Source organism: Impatiens glandulifera, chromosome 3 (assembly GCF_907164915.1).
Source record: "Impatiens glandulifera chromosome 3, dImpGla2.1, whole genome shotgun sequence".
NCBI classification, from domain to species: domain Eukaryota; kingdom Viridiplantae; phylum Streptophyta; class Magnoliopsida; order Ericales; family Balsaminaceae; genus Impatiens; species Impatiens glandulifera.
This window is the reverse complement of record NC_061864.1, coordinates 3,627,212-3,654,209: the sequence shown is the minus strand read 5'-3', so window position 1 is coordinate 3,654,209 and position 26,998 is coordinate 3,627,212. Positions and strand designations below refer to the sequence as shown.

At 31.7% G+C, this 26,998-nt stretch overlaps 6 protein-coding genes across 7 annotated transcripts; all 6 read right to left on the bottom strand.

Moving 5' to 3' along the window:
• Positions 1 to 2,227: 2,227 nt before the first annotated feature.
• LOC124932610 (zinc-finger homeodomain protein 6-like) lies at positions 2,228 to 3,212 on the bottom strand. The gene has a single exon (XM_047473267.1). It carries the CDS (start codon positions 2,982 to 2,984, stop codon positions 2,280 to 2,282), a length of 705 nt encoding a protein of 234 aa, XP_047329223.1. The 5' UTR covers positions 2,985 to 3,212; the 3' UTR covers positions 2,228 to 2,279.
• Positions 3,213 to 7,486: 4,274 nt separating this feature from the next.
• LOC124931789 (long-chain-fatty-acid--AMP ligase FadD23-like) lies at positions 7,487 to 9,467 on the bottom strand. Its single transcript, XM_047472340.1, has 2 exons — positions 8,351 to 9,467; positions 7,487 to 8,266 (listed from the first exon to the last, which is right to left on the bottom strand). Exons 1-2 carry the CDS (start codon positions 9,444 to 9,446, stop codon positions 7,494 to 7,496), a joined length of 1,869 nt encoding a protein of 622 aa, XP_047328296.1. The 5' UTR covers positions 9,447 to 9,467; the 3' UTR covers positions 7,487 to 7,493.
• Positions 9,468 to 11,420: 1,953 nt separating this feature from the next.
• Positions 11,421 to 13,177, bottom strand: LOC124931296 (7-methyl-GTP pyrophosphatase). Of its 2 annotated transcripts, XM_047471730.1 has the most exons (10): positions 13,053 to 13,177; positions 12,878 to 12,949; positions 12,720 to 12,794; positions 12,541 to 12,630; positions 12,397 to 12,477; positions 12,208 to 12,277; positions 12,027 to 12,118; positions 11,892 to 11,933; positions 11,738 to 11,818; positions 11,421 to 11,664 (listed from the first exon to the last, which is right to left on the bottom strand). In XM_047471730.1, exons 1-10 carry the CDS (start codon positions 13,077 to 13,079, stop codon positions 11,593 to 11,595), a joined length of 702 nt encoding a protein of 233 aa, XP_047327686.1. In that variant the 5' UTR covers positions 13,080 to 13,177; the 3' UTR covers positions 11,421 to 11,592. The 2 variants fall into 2 exon arrangements, with proteins under 2 accessions (XP_047327686.1, XP_047327687.1); XM_047471731.1 differs by lacking the exon at positions 12,397 to 12,477.
• An 804-nt stretch (positions 13,178 to 13,981) lies between these two features.
• LOC124931550 (cation/calcium exchanger 5) lies at positions 13,982 to 16,020 on the bottom strand. Its single transcript, XM_047472039.1, has 2 exons — positions 15,774 to 16,020; positions 13,982 to 15,689 (listed from the first exon to the last, which is right to left on the bottom strand). Exons 1-2 carry the CDS (start codon positions 15,795 to 15,797, stop codon positions 14,028 to 14,030), a joined length of 1,686 nt encoding a protein of 561 aa, XP_047327995.1. The 5' UTR covers positions 15,798 to 16,020; the 3' UTR covers positions 13,982 to 14,027.
• A 2,106-nt stretch (positions 16,021 to 18,126) lies between these two features.
• LOC124930165 (DEAD-box ATP-dependent RNA helicase 28) lies at positions 18,127 to 24,034 on the bottom strand. The gene is made up of 19 exons (XM_047470526.1): positions 23,566 to 24,034; positions 23,305 to 23,487; positions 23,156 to 23,224; positions 22,888 to 22,994; positions 22,671 to 22,749; positions 22,039 to 22,212; positions 21,814 to 21,962; positions 21,599 to 21,694; positions 21,173 to 21,275; positions 21,027 to 21,089; positions 20,645 to 20,706; positions 20,411 to 20,507; positions 20,107 to 20,225; positions 19,431 to 19,473; positions 19,204 to 19,305; positions 19,006 to 19,104; positions 18,842 to 18,919; positions 18,457 to 18,752; positions 18,127 to 18,369 (listed from the first exon to the last, which is right to left on the bottom strand). Exons 1-19 carry the CDS (start codon positions 23,836 to 23,838, stop codon positions 18,354 to 18,356), a joined length of 2,208 nt encoding a protein of 735 aa, XP_047326482.1. The 5' UTR covers positions 23,839 to 24,034; the 3' UTR covers positions 18,127 to 18,353.
• A 1,985-nt stretch (positions 24,035 to 26,019) lies between these two features.
• Positions 26,020 to 26,746, bottom strand: LOC124932558 (protein RADIALIS-like 4). Its single transcript, XM_047473208.1, has 2 exons — positions 26,431 to 26,746; positions 26,020 to 26,326 (listed from the first exon to the last, which is right to left on the bottom strand). Exons 1-2 carry the CDS (start codon positions 26,688 to 26,690, stop codon positions 26,302 to 26,304), a joined length of 285 nt encoding a protein of 94 aa, XP_047329164.1. The 5' UTR covers positions 26,691 to 26,746; the 3' UTR covers positions 26,020 to 26,301.
• Positions 26,747 to 26,998: the final 252 nt, after the last annotated feature.

Sequence of the window (26,998 nt, the reverse complement as noted above, 5' to 3'; positions counted from 1 at the left end):
ATTGTGAATATTAGTTTATCTTCCTTCATGAAAACCTTACCCACATTAGTTTTCTCATTCAATCTGATACCAAAATCAAACTCAACAAAATGTGTTTAAATAGGCTCAATTAATACAAAATTCAAGCAATTAAGCTGGTTGAAATTGGATGTGACATAATTTAATCCATAAATAAAAAATATGTTTATCTCAATAACCCGATTATTACTAAAATGAAATATAATTGTCTAGATGAAAAATAAAATAATTTCAAAAAGTGGTTGGATAATCCTAAATAAGAGTGTGTTGTCATCTATGCTCACATATATGATGCTTCATTCTTTCAAGAATGTGACAGTAAAAATTGAGAGAATAATGTGTAAATTTCTTTGAGAATCTTCTAACTTGTCGTTTGATCATCTAGTTAATTAAGATAAGGTTAAATGTTGTAAAGATCAAAGAAGTCTGGATATTTGAGATCTTATTTTATTTAATAAGACTCTTCTATCAAAATGGTGAAATATATTTGCAATGGAGTCAAATAGTCTTTGAGCATCGATGATAAGATGTAAGTATGGTATTATTAGTCTATTCGGTTCACCAAAATGTCTAATTATCCAGCGGGGTGTAGCATTTGGAGGATAATTTATTCCATGTGGAAAAAAATTCGTGAGCAATCTTGATTCATTGTAGGGATGATTTTTCGATCAGTTTTTGGGACGACATTTGGTGTAGTGGTAAGAGTACAACTACGACGTATCATTAACTTATTTTCATTGCTATATGTAGAAATGTCAAAGTTAATGATATGTTTGATCATCAGTCTAGTGGTTTCATTAGTCGAATTAGATATAAAAGAAGATTAAATATTATTAGAGAGAGTTTGTCCCATAATAGAGGTTTACTTTTGTTATGACGCAAATATTATGTGTTAGCAAGACAAGAATAATTTCCATGTGGGGCTTTGCTACAAATTGTATGCTAAAATGATTTCATATAATTTTTGTTGGAAGAAACTTTGGGAGTCAAAGATCATATCCAAGATCTCGTATTTGGATGAAGCGTTATTCACAATAGAATTTTTACGGATGATATGTGCATGAAAAAATGTTGTATTATGGTTAGTCATATGTATCACGAGGAGGTTGAATCGATAACTCACTTACTTTTGCATTGTCGATGAGTGTTAGTATCTAAAGTCGTTTGCGAAGTATTACTGTGATTAATTGAGTGATGTCCAAGTCTTTGGGTAATTGTTGGGAAGTTTGGATTGATATGACAAACCTACATATTTGGGTTACCATTTTAATTATTTTTTGGTGAACTATCTAGTTGAAGATAAATCGTCGAACTTTCAATGATCGTAGTCGTCCGATGCGTATCATTTATAATGTTGTTATTATGACGTTTTCTAAGATTCGTTCCGAAAAGTTAGTATACTCCGTCGGAGAGTTAATCGTACGCGGTGACTTATTAGCTCCATAACCTATTTTTCTCTTTTTTTTCTTTTGTCTTTTCATGTCATGCTTTGTCGTATTTACATTGACCTTTTTAAAAATAAATTATTTTTTATTCTTTTTAATGTAGAAAATTAGCATGATTAGTCATCACTCTCGCTTTCATTCAAGGCGTTTAAGCGAAATAAACCAATGGTATTTTGTATATTAGGAACCTCTATTATCACTTAAACTATTTATGTGAATTAAAATTACTTTATTAACTATACAAAAGAAGGTGGGGAAGGGATAAACAAATTGCTCTATGAGGTCATCTTTATTTCTAGTCGTTGTATTGTGTCTTTGTGGACGGTTGTGGAGTATGAACACTCTCTTTTCTTTGTCATAGGCTTCAGATTCTGATACGAAAAATAAATCTTGAAATAACATAGATAATGAAATCTTTCTTATTGAAGGAACTGAATTATATGAATCTGCTAAATAAACTAGGCTAATAAGACAAGTGAAATAGTCAATCGAAAAGAATTTTAAAATATTATATATCTCTATATTAATAAATTAAAAAAATAAAAATTGCAAAGACCAAACCATACTGATCCACTAGAACTAAAAATCAAGAGTTTTGTTTAAATTTTCATGAGGAAAACAAAAGAAAGAAGAACACCGTGTGAATTCATAATACATTCATTCACGAATACTACTAAGTACGTAATATTAATCATGTTATATATATTGCTTAATTTCACATTTGATACTGATATATAGCTAGCTAGATACTTATAAGATCAAGAACAAGATCACTTGACATAGAAATATGAAATAAATTTGATCAAATTCATTGATTCATTCATTCTTCTCCTCCTTCTTAGCGATCTTGTTGTTATGCATCCACACTTTGAGGACATGCCGTTTGACTCCGGTTTCCATACAAAATCGTCTTGCCTCCACGTCATCCTCTCTCGGGATTCTCCAACCCACCTTCTCTGCGAACTCCACCATCTTCTCCTTCTGCTCCTGCGTGAATTTCGTCCTAAACCTCTTCTTCGACAACACGAAACATGCCGGATCCACTCCCGAGTTCAAATTCACCAGCTCCTCGCTCGACGATTCGGTGCCCATGCCGCCGTATCCCACCTTGACCCTGGTCGGCATCATCAACGGGACATTGTTTACAATCCATTGTCGGCCGTTACTCGTCGGAGAAGGGAGCTGTAGTGGGTGGACCATCGAGGCAAATCCAATTTCAACTGATGAATCCAATTGCCTGCGGTGGAAATTCCTGTGGCAATTGCAGGCCGCGCATTTCAAGGAATCCATCGTACCCTCTTCGCCTGCCGGCATGAATTCGCCGCAGCCGTCAAGGACGTTGCCGCCTACACTTGCGGCATGGTTTTTCAGACATTCTCGATATCTGGATCTAGTCGGTTTTTGCCTTATAACCCTTTGACTCGAATCGGGAAATGGATTTGGTAGTTGAAGAAGATCATTGGGTCTAATTATCATCATCCCCTTCTCCTTCTCCTCCTCCTCTGCTCCTTTCAAATCCATGGACAGAGTGTTGAAGAGATGGCAGATCGAAGAGGCAAGGGGCAATGCAATGTAGAAATAATTAAGTATTTAGATGCAATATCTCGTTTTATGAATTGAAGTCATGCACAGAACTTGAAGGGTAGAGTCATTAATGGTACAGGAAGAATGTAAGACTTAATAAGAATGGAGAGAAATATAAGGAAGAGGAATTAATAATATTGAACAGGATGAGGAAATGAGATAATGGGTCCCCGATATTAGAAGTGGAAGTCTAGCTAGCTCTCTCTGATGAGATAATAAAGAGCTAGGTTTCAGCAGCAGATAATCAGCTGCATTCCATGATGGTCATGGATGGTCATGTTTGAGCTAAGAAAGACGGTTTATGCATCCAGCAAAGAGACAGCAGAGGTTTTGGTTGCTTGAGGAGAAGCTGAGAGAAAAGTGGGAAACAATGAATGGATCGAGAGAATAGGGTCGTCATGATTGATTGATTGATTGATGTCTAATGAAAGAGTGATTAAGGAAAGGAAGATGAATGAAGTATGAACAACCGACAACCTCATGTTCCTCTCCCTGCCACCATACTTTCTTCATTTTACTCCCCCCATTTCATATCACTGTTTTATTTTTACTCATACCTAATTAATATATTCACTAAGCTTAATGAAATAACCTAGTGGGTTATAAGTGTATTGAAAAGTGATCTTTAAAATGGACTAGTATATATGACAAGGAATATTGATGGCCATAGTCTTGAATTAACAATTGAATAAGTTTATTCCATATATTATCCATTATTAGGAATGGTATGCATGTTTATTATAAAAAAAAAACATTATTATGATATTGTAATGTGCACTTTAATTTAAGAAATTATTATAATAATTTGCCATCATGCGAACCATGTGTAATGTTTCATGCATAATACTAAATATGATTGTTTGTTTGTGACTTTTGACAAAACATTAATAATGGCCCATCAAGCCATTAATCACAGATATTTTGGATTTGAAGAAGAATTGCATATATACCCACTGCACTAATTTAACTTTTAAGTTTAACCTTATTATTAACAAATAATCACATTTATCTTGATTTTAGAGAATAGCTAGATTGCTTGATAATTGAGTTAGGTAAATATATATATTAAAAAGCAGAGATGCAAGAAAATACTAAACAAAGGATAGGAAATAAGTTGACCGGTAGTGATAGAGAAAAAAAAATACAATAGTATATATATTGAAGGAAATGAAACCGCAAAATATATTATGAATATGTATACTGAGCCAGAAAAACAATCTTATGTTAAATTGAAAAAAAAAAAAAAAACTTTTAGTTTCAACCATTTTCAATGTAATAGTTGTAGATAAAAATATGAGTTTTTAAACTGGATTTTCTAACACACATTTAGGGTTAAGATAGCTTGAGTTGAAAGAATCTTCAATTTCAGTAAAAATGTATGAACCTTAGCGATCGAGTTATGTACTCAATGTTAACTTACTTCGGAATTTTAATAAACTCTAGTTTAAAAGATTATAAGAAAATAAAAATAATTTTCTTGTTCAATGATAACAGAAAACTTAAATAAAAATTAGGTGTTATAGACAATCATGGTTAAATAGTGAGAAGTTTGTTAAATTTTGTTTTCAAAGTAGTGTTTGAGGGGGTCTAATAATAATAATAATAATAATAATAATAATAATAATAATAATAATGGAGTGGGATACAATTATCCAATCATGCATCCACTGTCAAATTATAACTTTTTCGAGTATGTGTTGTATTCACAATAATTTATGAGTAAATAAATGAGTAATCCAATTTCATATTCTCTTACCAAGTTTCTGTTTTTATTAAATTATTATTGTAAAAAGAATTTATAAATCCTTATTCTTATTGTATGTAGTTAGTAGCTGTTAGTAGTTGTTTTATGACAGTTTATTTTACTTTTTAAATGAAATATATTGACTATATATATTTCTTTATTCTTTCAATAAACATTGTGAGTTTTTTTATTTTTACAAATTTCTCTTCTATGATTTTTTAACTTAATCGGTCAATTTTTCGTTCAGAAGATAAAACTCAAAATTAGAACAATTTATTCATCGTCTCTTACCAAGTTTCTCATTCACTTTTTTAAAACATAATATATATATGTATATATCATATATGTGTGTATGGATTTGTTTCATTGTTTGACATGGTTTATTTGAATTATATCTAAAGAAATCAATATCTCATTCTCAATTATTTTTTTACATTTAAATGGTTCAAATTATTAACTTAAATATCAAATTATATTTATTTTTTAAAATATTAATGGTATTTTAACATTTATCCCCAATAAACTAATTATAATCAAACAAATATTTTTCCAAAAAATACCAGTTTATTTCAAAATCAAACAACCTCTAGCTAGCTAGCTAGCTAGATTTCGAAATGGGATCATTATTTTCAAATAGTTATTATCTTATTATTGAGTTTCATGATCTGAATTCTATTCTAAGGCATCTTTTCTAGGACATTACTATACCAAATGATACAAAGTCTTACCAAATTAATTACAATTAATTAGTCTAGGTATAGGATTCAGGACATGTTACCGCCTTGTTTGATTTCAAGGTAGAAATTTATGGCAGTGGAAGAAAACGGAAAGTTTGAAGATCTTAGTATATATTTTGTTTTTATAAAAGTTATTTAATGAATACATTCTTAAATACAACTGTCAAGAATAATCTTATCTAAGAGACTACAAATATCTAGTTTAATTTGAAAAGTAATAATGGTAAAATTGTGCTAAGTCAAAATAAAATTAATAAAATAAAAAATATTATAAACATAATATATATATATATATATATATATATATATATATATATATATATATATATATATATATATATATATATATATATATATATATATTTGTTTATCCATAAACAGGACAAAAGACTTGAGGTATTATTATATAATAAAACTATCTTGTTCAGCAAAAATATAAAATAATAATATTTTATTTTATTGGGTCTGATTATAGTTTTTTTCCCTTAACCTAACATATCCACTCCAATTTAAGTTGTGTTAAGTGACTTTGATCTCTTAGAATCTTTTAGAATCAATCACGGATTATATTAAAAAGTAATTTTTTAAATATAATTAATAAAGTTAATAATGGTAGAGTACTATTTATTGTAAGTTGTTAAAATTAATTAAAACTATTAACTAGTTATATAAAAATGATAAGATCATAAGACAACATATATATTATTATCATTCCTAACCTACTATAGCTAGCTAATCTAGTTTATTAAAAGTTAGAATCTATATTTTATTTTGGTGTCACTAATCTCGATCTTTCAAGCGTGGTTACTAATAATGCCCATAGGCATGAAATATATATATCAACATCAATCACTAACTTGTATTATTGCAGCTATAGTACTATCCTCATACTCTAAATTAAATGTAAAATATATATTTTATAAGTTATTCAACTATTGTTGTAACTTGTAAGAGATGATCGTTAATTAATTTATGAGATGATTGAAAAAATGTGAAGTATATGTAAACATTTTAAATATCCAAAATAGAGTTTACTATTCTTGGTTGGACATGAGGTATACTAGAGACAATCCTAGTAATATCATTTTTAACCAAAAAAAAATGTTTTCTAAATTCATAAAGACTAAAAGCTAATTTGACTAAATTTATTATGTTGTTATTTAATATTTTTAAATTTTATATAAATAATGTTTTAATTAATAATTTAAGAAATGTGATATTGAAATAATTATTTTATTAATGGTATATTAAATTAATTGAATTTTTAGTTCAATTAACATGAAAGTACCCCTATGTTTTAGTTATCAACATATCTAGTGAAAGAAGAAGACAAATGACAATGACCCTTTTGTATGTAAATTTGTCAAGAATTATCAATAATATAATAAAAATTATATTTTTCAAAATATCATGTTAAGAAAAGTTTTTATAAATAGTGATCTTAAATATTGTTAAATACTTAAATAATCATTTTTCATCTATTTTTATTATCTAATTTAGTCATGCTCTTAACACGGAATATTAAAATTATAACTTTTATTTTTGTTAAGTGCGATTGTGATTGTGACTGCATATGTCGTCAGTCACTCACCACTCCCCAACACCCTAAATAATGAAAAATAAAACATGATATTATTCAAATTTAAATTTAAGATCATAACATTTAACTCATTATACTATATTACTTTTATTAATTAATTACAATATAAAATTCGTATATAAATATAACAAGTTAAAACCGAAGTATAAAAAGCTAAACATGATAATACATATACAACTTTTGAATATTCAAATTATTTTTTTGGATACATGTTTCATTGAGAAACTCAAACCAAATATACATGAATACCCATAATTATGATCCCTTTCACTATGTTATTAATATTATACAAAGTAGAGAACATATATGCTTGTTATTTTTCTCATGACTCACATGGAAATTGAGAAATAAAGAAGTATTTTTTTTTATAGAGATGAAAGTATGAATTGATGTTTTGGAATGATTTCTTCTTCTTGATCATCGTCATGTCCAAACTCCATTTGCATTAACACATCCATTTCCCCTCCCAAAAACTTATCACGGGCCGCCCATCTTTTTATCTTCCCCGATGTGGTCTTTGGAATACTCCCGTTTTGAACTATAGCCACAAACCCAACCTCCACTCCCGTTTCTTTCCTCACTCCTTCATCTATTCTCTCACAAATTCCCTTGAGCATCTCCGACCCAACAACTAATTTACCTTCTTTAAGTAATTCCGCAGTTACAACAATCTTCTTAATTCTACCCGAAGATTCAAACGCTGCAATGCAACCTCCCCGGAGAACATTCCGGAAGCTCTTGTATGCCGCAGTTTCTATATAATGAGGATGAATATCTCCCCCGAACTTGCTTTTGATCACATCCGCCAATCTCCCTATTACAAAGAGGAATCTTTCTTGTCCCAATACAATTCCTCTGTCCCCTGTTCGGACAAAGGATGTGTTTCTAATTCTTTGACCAAAAACTTCTTGGGTTTGCGAAGGATGCCCGAGATAACCAGATGCGTTGCTAGGAGAAGAAACCCATATTTCTCCTTCTGTTCCGTCTTGAACTGAATCGTTGGTTTCTTCATTCACGACCAGAATTTTGATGTCATTGTCTTCTCCAATTGATGTGGGTGAAAGTCTGGCGCTTGGTAACAACTTCTTGTAGCTTGGGAGAGAATGAGATTGAGACGAACATGTTACAGTAGAGAACTCTGCAAGATATCCAGATTTATGTTAAATATTGGGTTTAGCCTAGGGTTTATGATTTTAATGCATGGGTTTAAGATTAAAAATACCGCTGATCCACGATGTGGAAACGAAAGTACAATTCTCAGCCAACCCATAAGAAGGAGCAATCGCCATCGGATTCAAACCAAACCCTTTAAAGAAATCCAGAAATTCTTCAACATCATCGTTATAAATCGGCTCATTGATAACAATCAGATTCTTCAAGCTGGATAAATCAATCTTCTTTTGAATCCCACCCCTCTTCATTACCAACGGTAACGCGAATGAAGGAACAGGCGTACAACTCCCTCTATACTCCGATATCAATTCCAACCAGATCCCCGGCCGCTTAACAAACGCCATCGGCGACGTCATCACACACGTCGCGCCGGAGACAACCGTCAGCAATAGAAACATCAAACCGCAATCGTGGTACTGCGGCAGCCATGAAACAATCACGCTATTTGGGTGAAGATCATAAGCTTTCCTCGCCGCCCTTACATTATGAGCCGCCGCACCGGCGGTCACAAGTACCGGTTTCGGAATGCCAGTCGCCCCAGAAGTGTACTGAATCAAGTAAATATCATTCTGTTTACATCCACCGTACGAGGACAAAGACGATGAAACAATATTATTATTATTCGAATCAGAATAATCTAATAAGACGTCCTGCGTCTGTATCCACAATAGAGATCGCAAACGCTGGTGAAGAAATTTGTTGCGTCGTACACGTGTAATGTAACTAGAATCCGCTATGGCGGCGTTAGGATTTGTTTCTAAGACTGCCTTAACAAGATGGTCGGTAACACTAGTACTATTATCCGGATTAAAATCCGGGTCAGGCGGGTAAATAGGAACGGCGGTAAGCCCGGCCCGTTGACATGCAAAAAGAAGTTTAACGAGGTCTAGGCCGGGGGAACATAGGATAATTATAGTGCCACCTTTCTTTAAATGGAAAGATGATAATAAATTTTGGGAAATGAAATGAGCGGAATTGTTAAGTTGGGAGTAGGTGAGTCGGGTTTCATTAGGTGGTCGGGTTTGATCTATCCAAATGAAAGCGGGTTTGGATCGGAAAGTGGGTAGGGTAGCCCAAAGAGGAAGGTAAAGGTCCACGACAGTTTGGTCGGGGAAGAAAGGGTCGTAGTTCTCGTGGGTAGTCATAATAATTTGTGTGTGTGTGTGAGAGTGACCAACCAAGTGTCAAGTTAATTTATATATATAGTCAATTGGTATTATTAAAATTAGAAATAAATAAAGGATAAGAAAATATTCGTTGAGAATATGCTAAGATAAGGTAGTAATTGGAGGCTGTACGGTAATATTGTTTCATAGTATTCACAAATCGTCATATCCGATGCCGCCCATTTTATTATTATTATTAATTATGTTGTTAGTCAATCACATTTCTACACGTTTTCACAGGATCCTTTTGATTCAATAAAACGAGTTAGACAACTTATACTAATCTTAAATAAATCACAATTATATAAAAGTTTTAATGAATAAACAAAATCAAATTTTAACTAATAAATTAAATAATTTAAAACAAATAAGAGTATAAAATACACTAATATTAGCAATTCAAATAAAATATATCAAATTATCTGTTAATTCCTTGGTTTAATGTTAGTGTAGTTAATTAACTGATTAACTAAGAAAAAGTATACTCGGTTTAAACTATGTGACTATTTAAAAAAAAAAAAAAAAATTGAAATGGTTAGATGGATTTTGTCATATAAACTATTCAATGTAAATAAAATAAAACTAAAAATTGCCAAAGACTCATAATGGAGAGAATGAAGTATGATCAGTGTAAGATTAAGCATCTTAAATAAAAGTTTATGAACTTTGAAAAAAATTCTAAGAATATTTGAAAATTTATAATTTTTTGTTTCCTTTAGAAAATATTTAAAATTATATATTCTCTTATTTGTTTGGTAGAAAATAATTTTGTGTATTGGTATAAATATATTTTCTGAATCTTGAATCCACTTAATTTTTAGATTATACTGATTATTTTATAAATATATTTTCAAATCATGATTTGATAATAAAATTGCTGAAAACAAACTTTATTATCAAATTTTAACTTGTCAGAATTTTAATGAAATTTTTATATAAAAAAAAGTAGAGAAAAATATCTTTTAAAACCGTTAATTATTATTAAGTGGTGGAGTGTGGATATTATAAATTATTATGTTCCGTTTGCCGTATGCCACATATTCCTTTCTTGATTCTTCTTGTTGGAACTTTTCTTTTGTAATCTGGAATGGAATCTTCTATTCTAGGTTTCATCTAATGTTTTTTTTTCTTTGACCTGTAATTAAATTTATGATGGAAAAAATATTAATCCAAAAAATGATCCTATTATAATTTAAATATCTTTCATCCCAGAAATATCATTTTAAAAATTAATATTTTTAACGAGAAGAGAAGTGTTGTTTTTGAGATTGATGAGGTTTTTCCATAAAAATGATAAATATGTTTTAGATTTAAACTGTAGTGAAGTTAAATTGTAAGTAAAACTTTAAAATATCAAATAATCAAAGACTCAAGTCTAGGTCTATGGGTGTAAATGACTCTTGAATAGCTTGGTCAAAGTTCGACTCAAACTCGGTTAGACTCGAAGAGTTCGAGTAGTTCGTTTTTATTATCGAGCTCAAGTTCGAGCTTTATGTATATTTTTAATTCGAGTAACTTGTTTTATATTATATATTTTATATAAAATAGATTATATAAATAAAATAAAAACTCTAAACATTTACCTTGCCACAAAAGACAAATTCATCTTACAAATGCTCTATATTCAACAAATAAAATATGTGATTTTATTAACTTTTGTTTACACCTCTAGTCAAGATTCTACAATCACAAGCATTTTAAAAAAAATGTTAAAATAAAAAATAAAATTAATTTCATTTTTATTCATTATTAAAAATATGAACTAATAAGATAAAACAAAAATAAACAAAAAATATTTATTTTTATTCATTTTTTCTTATCAAATATAAATTTTAAAAAATGATAAAAAAAAATAATGTACCAAACAAATAACTAAATAAAAACAATTTTTATCTTTGATATTCAGAATACACCGTTTTTAAAATAGGCTCAGTCTATTTTCTTAATTGCTAATCAAATATCAAATACCCAAGATTAAGATGAATCTCAATGATCAAAATAGAAGTATTTGTATGAAATCCTTCTTCTCCATCATCAATCTTTGATCTAATCTAGCAATAATTTTCAACTAAAATGTAATGTCTTCCTCAACCCATTCAATCAAATAAAACAAGATTAAACATCATTAAAGCACATCCCTCATCAATCGTTCCACAACCGCTATCGGGAGTCCCATCACACTATCTGTCGTTCCAACCTGCACATATCGTGTTTTTAGTAAGTCGTGGTAAAATGGTAAAAATAGTCGACAAAAGACATTTGAAACATACCACTTCTTTAACATATGGAACTATCATTGGATGCTCAATTATCAACGCCCCGGCAACATGCAGTACATTCCCTTCGTCAATCTGCACCAAGAACTTTCTGTCAAACTCTAGTGAAAGGCATTATCGAATGGCATCAAAATCATTCATATTTTACCAAGCTCTCAATAATGTTATCTGGTATTGTGTGGAAATATATCTGCACATAAATAAACAAAGACATATCATTTTTCAAATAAAATTTTAAAATATTTTGGAACTGTTATAATTCATATCTATGCTTGTATAGTACCTCCACTCTATCCCATTCTCCTTTCCTGACTCCAGTTTTGAGATTTGTGACAGAAACAGAGCTCACAGTTGCCGCATGCCCATCAGAGTATCCTATACAATATTTACAAAGTAATTAAGATCTTCACCCACCCGATAAACCTCATCTAGCAGTTGCTTATAATCAAGCAAAACCGAAAAACCTTTGATGAATTGGCGTGCTTCCTCCTTTGAGGATGGCTTTTCTCTAACCTTTCCTTCATAAACAACCACCTTTGACATAACAACAGAATTTGCGTTACAACCTTACAAAGGTCATTCATTTAATGATACATTCCGTATAATATGCACAAAAATACTTTTTTCTCTTATGGAGAATTAATTGTTAGTACTTGGTCACATGTAATTAGTATAGTTGGTTCAGCATCCTTCTGGCTATCGCCTACTGAAAGTTTTGGAATGATGGCTTCTGCCTGATAAATAGAACTGAATTATTATAAATAAAAGCAATAATGGTAGAGAGCAACAAAACATACTGTATCAGCAGCAATAAAAATGGTTGGTTTGTCATCATCCTTCTTCTCTATTGTCTCAGCATTTTGAATCTTTTGTATAACAGCATTTGCCTGAAATGCAGTTAATAAGGTCGGTCACAACCAATCAATCATATGGAGTGTTTTTGATGAACATTCAATAAATAGAAAACCAAACCCACCTTTGCTTCTGCAAGGGCCATTACCAAATCTTCAGGCTTGTCTTTCCTGATATTCTTCTCATCAATGTCTGGAGACTAGAAGAAGATTGATTGATTAAACAATTGGTTGTAAGTATGAAAACCCAATAGGAACAGATCTGAATAATAACAGAGGATACCATGATCTTAAATTCGTATCCCATGTCAGTAAGTATTTTCCGACGGGCAACAGAAGATGATCCCAATATAATCTGGGAATCGCATATATCAATCAATTTATCAAATGTATTCAGATGTCATGTCCTGCCCTGTTCTGTTTATGAAATATAAGTAAGACGAGACTAAATTTCTTACCTTAAAGTTTGAAGATTTGGAATCCATGCTTCTTGAAACGTTCAAGTTTTAGGGTTTTAGCTGCTTCAAGTTTGGGGTCGCCTCTCCACACAAGAACCCAAAAAATAGAGAATAAGCCTTCCCAGTCTATTAATATTAAAATTGTTGTAACTACACAATTTTATAATATTAATAATTTATAAAAAAAAAATATATTAGTTTAGTAACTAGAGAATAAAAAATAATTCAAAAGCAAACACTGAACATTTAAATCTATTGGTTAAGTGCTATATCGACTCAAACTTAATATAGGATTCTCATATAATAAAATTCAATATAATATATTAAAGTCGAATACAATATTTATTTAAATAATCGATTCAAGGAAATATTTTAATAAAAATAACTAGGTAATAATAAATTTTATGGATATGTCAATTTTTTATATTTTTTTTTAGTATTTATTAAATAAATAAAAATATTTGAAATTGATATTATGTTGATAATTATTAAGTTATTTTTAAAAAAAAAACTATCCCTCAAGTCTCAACAAAACTTAAAACATTTTAATTGTGAACTAATAAAATATTTTTTTTAAACTAGTTTCTTAAGTTTAATTTATTTAACATTGATTAAAATTAATTTACAAAGCTATCTTATATTAAATATTCAAAATATTATCTCAATACTTATATATTTGATTGAATATAAATATAGTTTGAAATTTTGAATACAAGATCTAAACAAAATATATGCGGAATTTAAAATAATAATAATAAACAACCAAATCCATATGCATATCACCCTTAACCATATGTACAACTTTTTTTAATTTACATATATTTGTAATATGCAAAACATGTTTTAAGACGCAATAAAAAATGGATGTTTTTTTATCATTAATCTCTTTGGTCTCAACATTTTTGAATATTTTTCTTTTGTTTGAGACAAAGTAACATTGATAGGAAACACATTTATAATATGGTACCGATCAAGTCAGGCTGAAAACCCAGCAATGACTAAGCTTACCAGTGTAAAACAAACATAAAGACCGACCAGACAAAATCCCCAGAATCTGGGAACTCTAAACCTATTCCACGTCACTACTAAAAGAGAACCCATCAAACTAAGCAACAAGAATACAAAGGCCACAATAATGCTCACATGAAAATCAAGCTTGTAGGCTTCTGGATAAACATTTCCCGTTTGAATAACCAAAGCCGTCCCAAGCCCAAACAACATGTTAAACATAGGACAAGCAAAACATCCCGCCATCGCCATAGCAGGCTGGCCCGCTCTCGCAACCGCCACGTCCGCGACAAGATCTCCAACCGAATTCCCCCAGGCCAAAACCGTCAACCCTAAAAGAGACTGAGGCAACTGCAGAAGAGAACCAAGAGCGGAAAGACAGTTCAGAAGCTCTCCTGCTGCAGTTGAGATCCAAAAGACACTCATTACAAACGCTGACATTACCACTGGTATTTCTTCGGACTTTGGTGGATCTTTTTCGAGAACCAAGTGAAGGATCGATAAAGAGGAGCATGCGAATAGAACTATTACCCATAGAGGTATATGAGAATTGGTTAGGAGAAATTGGATTGGGTGATTTAGAGGCATGAATGACTTGCAAGAGTATAGAAGTGCAAACGGGCATAAAACGATGTTGGCTGATCGATAGAAACGATTCCATTCAGCCGGCGATGATTCCGGGATAGTGAGTTTCAACATGGTGGAGACGGGTACCTCCCAAAGTTTTGATATCTTTCTAAGAACGCCAAAACCATGCTTTTCTCCATCAAATCTTCTTTCACCATAACTTGGCAGTTCCAATTCTCCTTTCTTCTCTCTATCGCCATCTTTCAAATCCATCCAGAAGACGAATCCAACAAAGAAGAGGTAAAACGCGACAAACCCAATCGCTTGCCACAGATAAATCTCGGCACTTAAGTATACATAGAACAAAAACAATGCAGCAGTCAAATAGAACAATACATCCCTCACAAACGGGGCTGGATCCAAAGAAAATGGAGCGGCATAAATCGCCACGAAACCCACAACGAACGCGGAAACAAATGTTCCCGCTGATAGAATCGCGGAAAACCCAGTCCGAGGTTGGCCGCCGCGAACAGCGGCGACAGAAGAAAACACGTCGGGAGCACCGTTTCCTAGGGCGAGAAGGGTTACAGCTCCCATTGAAGGTGACAATTTGAGGTGGGTCGCGAGCTTCGTGACCACGACTGAGAATCGATCCTGGGCTGTCTTGACCAAGATGTAGAATTGCAGAAGGAGAGTAAGTGAGAGAACTGGAACCGAGATAAACGGGTTCTCCTCGAAAAAACAGAAGTGGATGGTGAAGTAGTTGATGAGACCATCGGAGTCTTCGGAGCAACGACTTCGAGAGAAAGAGCAGCGTGATTGATGGGAGACAGAGTAGATATCAGAGCATGAAAGAGAAGAGATATCAACGGTTGAATTGAGAAGGGATCTTCGCGGAACTGTCAAAATAGAAGGGATTGGGGATGGTTCTGAGGAAGGAGTAAAGAGGAGAAAGAAGAAGAAAGTGGAAACGAGGATCAGTGAAATGGCAGTGGTTTGAAGGACAGAGGAGGGAGGAGAAAACTCCATGCCATTTTGAATCTTTTGTATAACAACATTTACCTGAAATGCAGTTAACTTGATCACAATCAATCATAGCTGCTATCCAACTTTCATGAAAAAATTGAAAGGAAAAAACAAACCCACCTTTGCTTCTTCTGCAAGGGCCATTACCAGGTCTTCAGGCTTGTCTTTCCTGACATTCTCTCATCAATGTTTGGAGACTAGATTGATTGTCGAAAAAAAGAAGGTAAAAAATTGGCTGAATATGGAAACCCAATGGGTACAGACAGTGCCAGCCCTGAGAACCCGGATTTTTTTGGGGGAAAAAATGTCCTACAAATAAAGAAGACATAATAAAAATATATATAAGCAAGATTTAGTATACATAGCAACAGAAATTCATTTGCATTTATATCTTTCTTCATTCTCATTTTCTTTAATAACACATTCATCTCTGAAGATTATCACTCATAGTAATAGGTTGTTAAAAGACATCATCTTTAGGAATATCTGCATTTGTTATCTCATCTAATGAAAGAAGAGACAGATAGATAGAAACTACAAGTCGTGCAAACCAGAGATGAAGAGTTCGGTGTTTGGTTACATTTGAGAAAGTGCATTAGCTCTATGTCTTGCATCATTGCATTCCCTTCTGAAAAGGGTCTCTACTTTAAGTTATTGAATATATAAATGTATCATTACTCTATATTTCTCACTTGTAAGGGATTCAACATGGTCTTAGTTCTTTGAGATTGACTATTCACTTACCCTATAATCCTATATTTTTCTTTGAATTTCTTCAACACCAAATTTACCACTTCTCAAAGTCATTTCAAAATAAACTTAATTTCGTAATTCAATATCTAGGGTCCATGCTAAATTTTCAATCCATTGTCTTAATAAATCAATTAGTCAGTTGCAAATCAAATGGAGATATTGTGAGCAATCCAAAACATCTTCATGGAATACAAATTTCGGTAATTGAATCAGAGTCAAACATTAGCCTTAAATCAGAAAAATGGACAAATGAATTTCAGAAAAACAACCAACTCCACATATATAAACAAAACTAAACCTAATCCAATTTCATTTATATTATCTCGAAATCAATGTAGAAGGTTATAGAAACTTTGATTCTTACAATGATCGGTATATGAAACTAATTTGCTGCTCTTCAAGTTGGAGCCGTTGACGGTGCTGTGCGAAGAAATTCTCTGCCGCGAAGTGACGTAATCGGCCGGCTGAAGCTTCGAACAAAGAATAGAATGAAAATAGGATGGAGATCGATCAGACTTCAGAAGTTCCTTATTGGTGCGTGCTATCAGATCTCAATTTTTTCGGCCATTGGAATCTAGGGCTCTATTTATAGCTCCTCACATAATTTTATTTTTTTATTTGTCTGACACCAATTCGGAGGATCGGCAATTCAAAAATAACCGACATTAAAATTACAGACGATTCTGTTTGAGAGTGGGTTTTCTCGGACTGGGCTTGAAGGTTTGGCTTGCCCACCTGAATAAATAAATATATATAAAGCCCATAAAGAAAATGGACTTTCTATCTATATATTTTTATTTGGATATTTGTGAACATAAACATAATACTATTATTTTTTAATTTAAATAACTAATGAGATTAAAAAATCTGAACCACTTAATTATTATTATATATTAAATCGATCAAAAACTTAAAAAAAAAAAATGATCCGTGAGATATAAAATTTTTAATGGAGAAACGATAGGGAGAGAAAATGGGGAGGGTATGATGTGTAAATATATTGAAAAAGGATTCGTGAGATATAATATATTGAAAAAGGATAATTTTTTTCCTGGATTATTCCTTTTAAAATTTCCTCAACCAATTTTCCTTCCATAATCATTTCTCTTTTTAATGTCAAATGTAATTAATGTTAGTATTTTAAATAAACTTAGTTTGATAAAAATAATTATTAGTATTATTATATTAGTATTTTATATAAACTTAATTCGGTTTATTTAGTTGTTTTATAACTTGAATATCTGTATAATTATGAAATCGGATTTAAATTTAACCAAAACAAACAAATCAAACCGATCCTGCCTTTAATTCAAAAAAAAAAAAATGAATGTGTTTGGTATATATTTAACCTAATTGTTCCTTGCACATTTTGGAACAAGGAACAGTACAGACAATTGTTGAAATCATTAATTTACTGTAAATTGAATTGTTGTAATAAAGAAGACTATTATGTATATAAATATGTGAGGAATTAAAAATATATATATATTTCTTCTTTAGAATGGTTGCCTAGCATAGTGTACTTCCACAACAAAACAGGGAAAAAACAATCCCAATTCAGATCAAAGGTGGATTAAACTTACCATGACTGCCAAAATAATTATAGAGATATAAGAGAAAAAAACAAACAAAATTCAATAGAATATTAGCTAGAATTTGCATTTCTCAAGAAATTTAGAGTAAAAGATATTAATAAAGTTAAGAAAGGGAGGACAGCCCATCCAACATATGCATAAAATAACAAGCTATTGATTATCTTTTTGACAAAATTGTATAAAGAAAGAGATGTCATTGATAGATAATAAAGATGTACATGCATATCATCCATGCAGGTGATGCTTGCCATCTTCTTTATATAACCTACTCAAATCCACCCCAGCAGTGTCAATCTCCAAAAACTTAAAGCTTTCATCTAAACAAGCTTAAAAGACCTGAATTCTTCATTATCTATCTTCTCTTGTACCTGTCAGTCAGATAATAAAAAAAAGCCCATTCAGTTTGATTGAACAAAACACCCCTATTTCTTGAACAAAACTTGCTTTTTTCATACCTGGATTTGCTCTTAAACGAGGACTTCTTCTTAGTACCAGATTCAGTAAACCCTCTTTTCTGTTTCTTCTCACTCATATCGCCATGGAACAGCTCTTCCATCTCCTCTGTTCTTGATTGATTTGCTGGAGGACCATTCTTCGTTTTCTTTCCCTTGTTCTTGCCCTTGTTTCGTTCTACAATCTTTCCAGAATCCAGTGCTCTCTTGGTGGCCTTAACTGCTTTTGCCCTTCTATAAGCAAGATCAACCAGTGATATTCCACCTTTCTCTTTCTTATTTTTTCCATTCCTTCCACCCTGCACAACCAGACAATATTTCTCACATAATGATCTATCTATCTATCTTTTGTTCAAATTAGAGACAAAAAAGCACATAGAAACAGTACCTCGTCTTCTTCTTCTTCATCGTCTAATCTCTCTCTCGCTGCTTCAAGTTTCCTTCTCTGTTTCCTTGGGAGATTTTTCTAATCAACACAAACCAGATGAATTTCAGAACCCAACTTACAATAATAAAAATAATAATATTTGTATCAATAGAAAGCGAGATTACCTCCTTTTCTCGCTTTCTCTTTTCCTTCATCTTATGATCCTCAGCTTGTTGGGCACTAACAACCTCATGACCAGGTTTCCCTCCATTTTCTGCAGCAGCCTGTTGTAAAAGAAATATAAGAAGTCCAAGTTAAGGAAATAGAACATGATGTAGTGAGATCGTGTCAGTCATATAAACAACCAAAGAAAAGAAGAAAACCTTGGCATTCTTTGCAACAACCCTCTTCTCCTTTTCAGTAACGAACCATGTTCTTTTAGGCCGGGAAAATATCTCATCTTTATGTGCAATCATATTTTCCGCCTGAAGAAAGATAATATGTTATAAGGAAACTTTTGAGCAAATAATCCAGTTTGTCTGTTATTATTGCAATAAACTATTGAACATATAAATTTTCTAAACAGTGCAAGGTAAAAGTTAATGCTAACCTTTGTAACCTCCATTTCAGCTTTTCTTAAGGCCATCTCTTCTCTGCACATCAAAGCAAATTGTAACAAATAACTGAATAAGAACTTGAAAAATCCAAAAGATATAACATGGACAAATATATGATTTCTTAAATCTTCTCTGCACATCAAAGCAAATTGTGACAAATAACTGAATAAGAACTTGAAAAATCCAAAAGATATAACATGGACAAATATATGATTTCTTAAATCTTTCTTAGTGTAGGGTCTGAGGGGTTCACAGACCTAGGCTTGTTTGATAAAGGTGATACCATAGATAGGGTAGGGTTACTAAAGTAACCCTAGGAAGTGATGAGGTGGCAAAGTAGTTAAATAAATAATTGTGTAGTTAATTAGCAGTTGACTAATAGTAACAGCTCAAGAAACTGTTTAAATAAGAGAATAATGGCAAGGCTAGGACATGCAGAAAATCAAATTATTTTCTCATCAAATTCTATATCGCATTGCATAAGAAGGGTTATTTGGATTAATGCCAACTAACATACCAAATTGCCCTTTATTTGCTATAATATTTTAAATAACAAGTACAAAAGATATTTGAGTCATTTAACCCATTTTTTCTACAAATAGGTTACATATAACAAGGTCCTTCCTAGTTGCTTCAGAATCAGAACTTTATAACAAAAACAATAAATACCTCTCTTCTTGAAGGACTGCTGCAACTTGATCTTCCATCTGCTCAATGAACTGTGACCACTTGGTTATTGAATGTTCTGCTACAATACGGCTTTTCAACTTTGAACCAACTCTTTTTGCCTATCAAATGGAGAGAATAACTGGAGTTCAGCGCCATATACACATGCATGATTTCAATGAAGAATAGCCTACTTGGTTTTACAGCATTGAAAAATAGTAATTGTACTATTCTTGCATTTCACTATTTTTAGTCCAGTTAAACCTCAATAAACCAGTAACGGAAGAAATAGGAAGAAACTGCATACAATGGCCTTTAAGAGGGAACGGTCATTATCAGTGACAAATGTAACAGCATATCCTTCTCTACCGGCTCTTGCTGTACGACCCACTCGATGAACATAACTGCACAAATAGCCAAGAAGAATTAAAAATCAGAATTGTTTTGTCACCGAATAAAACAAATAGAAGATATAACTCCAGTAACCATCATAGAAGAATCATTCTGTATTTATATCCTAAATACAGAACATCAGACTTACCTGGTAAGATCTCTAGGGCATGCAAAGTTTATGACGGTTTGAACACCAATAATGTCAAGTCCCTACACAAAGCACCCAATTATTAGCCTATTTGGAAATTGTCACAATCAGAATCTTACTAGAAAATTGTCAAAGTTAGGTAATAGATTCTTTTGTTTGGTATTAGATTTTTTGGATCATGATTTAGAATATAGTGTAATTTTTGTTGCTTCATAACAAATGAAGATTTTTCAAATCTGGATCAACATGAATAAGAAGTCGGAAAAAATGGCCCTATGTAAGAACAACCTTTCTTGATATAGTCCATGAAGAAAAAAAATATCTAGCACTAAGGACTTCATAAGGAGACAACATCAGAAATAGGTTTAGAATCCCAACTTACACGAGCTGCAACATCAGTTGCAATAAGAAAGTCTACTTGTTGTGTCCTGAATAGTTCCAAAGCCTATACACAGACATCAGAACCAAGATCAGCATACCAGTTTAGATTCTTTTCCACCAAACTAATGCTTTAAAAATATAACTTACATCAAGACGCTGAGCTTGAGTAAGATTTCCATGTAACTCAGCAGCTTTAAGACCAGCCAATCCAAATATAATCTTTAGCCTATGGGCAGCCTGCTTGGTCCCACTATCAATTAAAACAAAAACAAAAAATTATTATGATGAATCAGATAGAGAAATTAAAAAGACCAATTGAAGCAAAAAACAGAAGTATTGAGATCTTCATTTCTTCTTGCCAAATTATCATTATGTAACAATGAATTCTGTAGGTGCTTTAGTTCTATTACTCAGACATATTTTGTAGTTTTAGTTAATATTCTATTTTCTACAATATTTCATAAAGCAGGTATTCCTACATCGTGCAATCTAAAATCATGTAGCAAAAAGCAGACTTGCATTAAAAATACATTTCGTATATATACTCTTAGTAAATTTTCTGCCACTGAGAACCTGAATATGATAACTTTGATTGAGAATGTCTTGGAGCATAGGGAGAGAAGGACCGCCTCCTGATTCACCTCACGCGTCCTGCGTATCCTAACCACCCTGTTCACAAGCAACAACCGCAAAAAAAAATTAGGACAGAAAATAGCATAATATTTGGGTCTGCAAATGTATAATTAAATGGTTAAAGGAAGCCAAAGGTCACAGGATAAGGGAATTACTCCTCTGTTAATGTTGCTGGCCTTTTGGCAGTTGGATCAGCAGAAAGGCGTAATGGCTTAGTTAAGGAAAGTTTGATAAGATCATTAACTTCTTCAGTCATGGTGGCTGAAAACAACATGGTCTGTCTCCTTTTAGGGCACAGTCTAACCTGTGTAATTAAGGGGTAAAAACTATTAGTTTATTAAGAAAAAATAAAGTGTAAACCATAATGATAATCATGATACCAGTTCATTAATTTCATAGCTAAATCCAAGCTCCAGCAGACGGTCAGCTTCGTCGAGGATTAAAACTGCAAGATCATCCAAATCAACAGACATAGAGTTGCGCAAATGATCTATCAAGCGTCCAGGAGTTGCAATAACCACATCCGGCATTGATCTCAGGGCTGCCTCTTGCATCTAAAACAACGCTAATATCAGAAAACAAAATCATCCAAGAATAAAGAAACAAATAAAAGAAAGAACCTCTAAGGTATGTTTGGTTAAGATGGAATTGGAATTGTGGGGGCAATTCTAAATTTATTTTAAGTTTAATGATTCAAAATAAAGATTTGGAACATGTGAATTATAAATCCAATGGAATTAAACTGTTTGTGAGTTTCAATTTGCAACTCCATGATTTTTCCAGACATTGTAATTGATTCTTATAGAGTAATTCCAATTCTGAAACTAAATTCTAATTGGAATCATGTACACAAACATAGCCTAACTGAAATTAGCATTTCTTGAGTTTGCTAAGATAGGATGGGATGAAAGGATGCCTTAAAATATTCAACCTTAACTCTCCAAAATTAATATATGAAAACGTAAACTTAGCTCAAAACACCTAAGAAGCAAAGACACTATGAATAAGATACCTTTGTTGATAGACCACCAACAACCAGGCAGCATTTGATGTCTGTGAATTGAGCAAGTTTTTGAACCATACTATGGACCCTACAAGAAGAATGGAATTTGTAAAGGGTGCAAGTGTTTAATGTCAACATATACTTCAAGCTAACTGAATATAGAGGGCAGTGCAAAATTTTATAGTAAGACAGAATCAAAAATATAAAATCAAACAACAATGCTTACTGGACGGCCAGCTCCCTGGTGGGCGTAAGAATAAGGACTCGAATAGCTGGAATACGTTTTGGACGGAACAACAGTCTCTCTAATGTAGGCAGTGCAAAAGCAGCAGTCTGGAATGGACAAAATAAATTCATGAAACTAGTCAATTTATATTAGCTTTTGCAAATTAACTGCATGTTATAATCTCCAGTATGAACCCTGAACCGCCATTTTTTAGTAAATTTTAAAAGAATGAATCTTCTTCATGGGTTCATTTGATCTAACTTCATACCTTTCCAGAGCCAGTAATAGCACTTCCACATATATCACGGCCAGCTAATGCCAATGGGATGCAGGCAGCCTGCAAAGAAATCACATTCACAACAGATGAGTGGTGTATAATAAAGACTCAATATCTTGAGAAAAGAACACTAAAAGTACCTGAATTGGAGTAGGCTTATTATAACCCAAGGATTCGCAAGCTCGAATCAGTGGCCTTGATAGATTAAGTTCCATAAATGAATTCGCCTTGAAAGAAGCTCCCTCAGCTGGGGAAAAGAATGGTTTACTGGAAACAATACCAGTATTACGCACCTCATCATCGTCTTCAGGTGTATAGTCCTCCTAAACAATCCCACATTCATTCAGGTAAGTTTTGAAAACTTCTATAAGATTATACAAGGGTTTACTTCTTCAACTTACTTGGTAGTCTAGGTCTGAGTTGGCAGGGGATTCATCATCCTCATTAGGGATAGGAACTGAACGTTGTTTTAGGGCTTTGTTGATTTTAAAATCTATAGAGGTAGTGCTGCGGCGGGCGTGCTCATCCGCGACTGATTCCGAATAGGAAGCAAAATCCCATGGGGATTGAGACTTTTTATCACCAGTCGGCATCTCAAGCTCTTCGTCGTCGTCGTCTTCATCGTCCCGGATATCAGCTTCGTCAATGGGCTGCTCAAAGAAGAATGAAACCATTTTTTTTTGCGGCAGCTATACAGTTATCGAAGCGCAGATAGTGATTGCCCTAGAATTGTCGGAAGTGTAAAGATATCCGGCGGTGGCAGAGGGATATCACCGGTAGCTCTGTAGGACCATCAACTGCTCGCGGCCGGCGTCTGAAGAAGCTGGTTGTGAAGAAACAAGGAGAGACAAAAATTTTAGGTCTTTTATTTTGTTTTATTTTATTTTATTTCGCTGGGGGAACTTTAGGTCATCTTTTTATAAATAAATAAATAACATTCACCTTTTTTATTTAAACACGTCCCTAAAGAATATGGATCATAACAAAGTTAAACTTATATTATACAGAAGATAAGATTTGACCCAATTCTTTTAAATCGCGAGTCAACCCTAAGGAATTGAGTTGGGAATGGAAACTCCGCGGTAACACATTATTATTATTGCATATTTTTCATTTCAGTTAACAAATAATAATAATATTAATGTTAATAATATTATTAATATTAATATTAACAATAATAATAAAATATTAATAATAAAATAATTATTATTGTTATTATTAATATTAATATTATTATTATTATTATGTAGATGTATTGATCAATGTGTGGCAAAACAGTACTTCAAAATAGATAATTGTCATTTTGGTTGAAAAAATATTGAATATTCTTGACAACAACAATAAATTCATTTGTTTTAATATTGATAAGTAATCGCCTGAAATATCTAGAAGAAAAATAAATTTTCATTTTTTAATGAACAAATAACCTATATACTTATCACCAAAAAGTCATAAATAAAAGAAACTAATAATATTATTTGTAGTGCTGCTTCAACAAAGGACTCGTAGACTTGCCAATGGAAAACTTGCTAAATTATTTTGTGTTATGTGCAAATTGGAAAAAAAAAAATTAAACTTTTTTTTAGTTTTAGTTACTTAATTACTAAAAGAAGTTAATATAAAAAATATATATATATTTTAGTATTTTAATTAATAAAACGAATGATTTAATGATATTAATTTGATAAAAATATCATTTCTATTTAAAAAAAAACATAAACAAACTTTGAAAAAACACACATTAAAGCTCACGATTATCTTTTTAATATATCTTCAAATTACTTTCAAGTTTTTATTTTATTTTGTAAGTCAATTTCTATTTGACCAAGTCCCTAAACAATACAATCTAAATATTACATATACACTTTAAATTAAAAAAAATATATTCAATCAACAAATATTTTTGCATCAAAAATATATATTGGTAACAACACTAAAAAAAATTACTTGGTCATTTCAGGTTACTTTATTTGAATAGTTAAAATCAAATAATATTGTTTCACTCTCATTATAATATATAGTCAGTACATTAATTAACTAAAATATTAAAATAATATATATTTTAAATTATTATTTTTTATTTTATCATTATATATTAATATTTTGTTTCAGTATTTTTATAAAAAAATAAAATATTTATAATCTCAAAATTATCCGAAATTATTATTTTCTTAAATAATTATTTTTTTTAAAAAAAAAACTATCATATCCAACCTTACAAAGAATATAAGTACAGTCATATTTCAACCTCATAATCCAAAACCTTCTTACTATAAAAAAAAAAATGTACTTGTTTTGTGTTTTGTGAAATTGACAAAGAAGGATCTTTCTATATTAAATAGTTTAAATTTTTCTTTATTATTATTTTATTTATTTACAAGTCAATATTATTATCATTACAAATATATATGTAGCTTCCAGTAACAAACTATAACAACATATAGAGGGAATAAGCAAGACAAAACATATTGCGATTTTCCTTGTAAATTTGCTTGAGAATTTCAGTCAACATTACTCATTTGTTTAGATATTGATAAGCAATAACGAGAAGAGCATTGTCATTGTAGAAGTAGTTAATAATAAGGTGAATTCAACGAGAAATTACTTATAAACAAAATATGTAAAATAAACTATACTTGTTTGTTCTCCTTTCGATACAAAGATAGATATCGGGTGGAAGGGAGTTAATTATTTTGAAAAAATATTTTTTTTCGATAAGTCAAGGAGATGGAGTCTGAAATCATATGGATCGATAATTAATCATATTGATTCCTAATTATTATTCCAAATGTCTATTTTAGCAGAAAAGAAAAATTATTGTGCACATATAAATTAAATTACATGATAAGACAGGATAGAGATAGACTTAGGACACATTGATTTAATCTATTAATAAATTACATATACAGGAGCTTTAAACTTACAACCTTAGACAAAAGATTAACGAGACTAAAAATTGAGAAACGATCGATCCAGAAGAAGAAGAAAAAAAAGGGGGAAAAAATAAGAAAAATAGAAAAGAAACTTTAATCAGTTTCCGTTATTTGAACTTCAGTTGATATTAAACATAATTAAATCTAGCATCCTTAACAAATATATTAATTGTTGTATGCATCTGTGTTACTCTTATGAGTGACTTACTGGAGTTTAAGATACCTCATCCTGCATAAAGTATAATAATTTAACAATATAAGAATAAAATGGGTAAATGAATTAATTAATGAATAGAAATAGGAATATGAATATGACACAAATGAATTAATTACATTTGTTCCTGCTGGTGGGGTTGGCCGCTGGCGGAGGGCTTCTGCTTGTAGTTTGGAAGAGGGACTTGGCCGGATTCGATCTGGCTGACTTCATCGACGAGCAAATCGTAATGTCTCTTCACATCCTCGGCCGTCTTATTGCCGCCGATGAACCTCGCCATCTTTTGCCACCTGTCGGTCGTTTCCTCGCCATACATGGCTAGCGCATTCTCGAACAATTTGTTCTGTCGGGCATTCCAGTTACCATAATTTGAACCCATTTTAAATAAATAATATGTACGGCTGCCTTATAGTTCTTATAGTGTGAATGTGTCTATGATTATGCTTGTACTATATCTTGCTGTTTTGCTCCTTTATTTATACTTGGGGTGGGGGAGAATAAAGATCAACATTCTTGTAGCTTTGTTTGGTTTTAAAACATATATATTTTATTAGATATAGAATATATAATTGAACTTCATTATTTAACTAACACAGTTTAAATGTGAAATGATTATGGACTAGTTTGATTAAATTTACATTAGTATTAGTTAATTTTATTAGAATATAAGATAATATATATAAGATA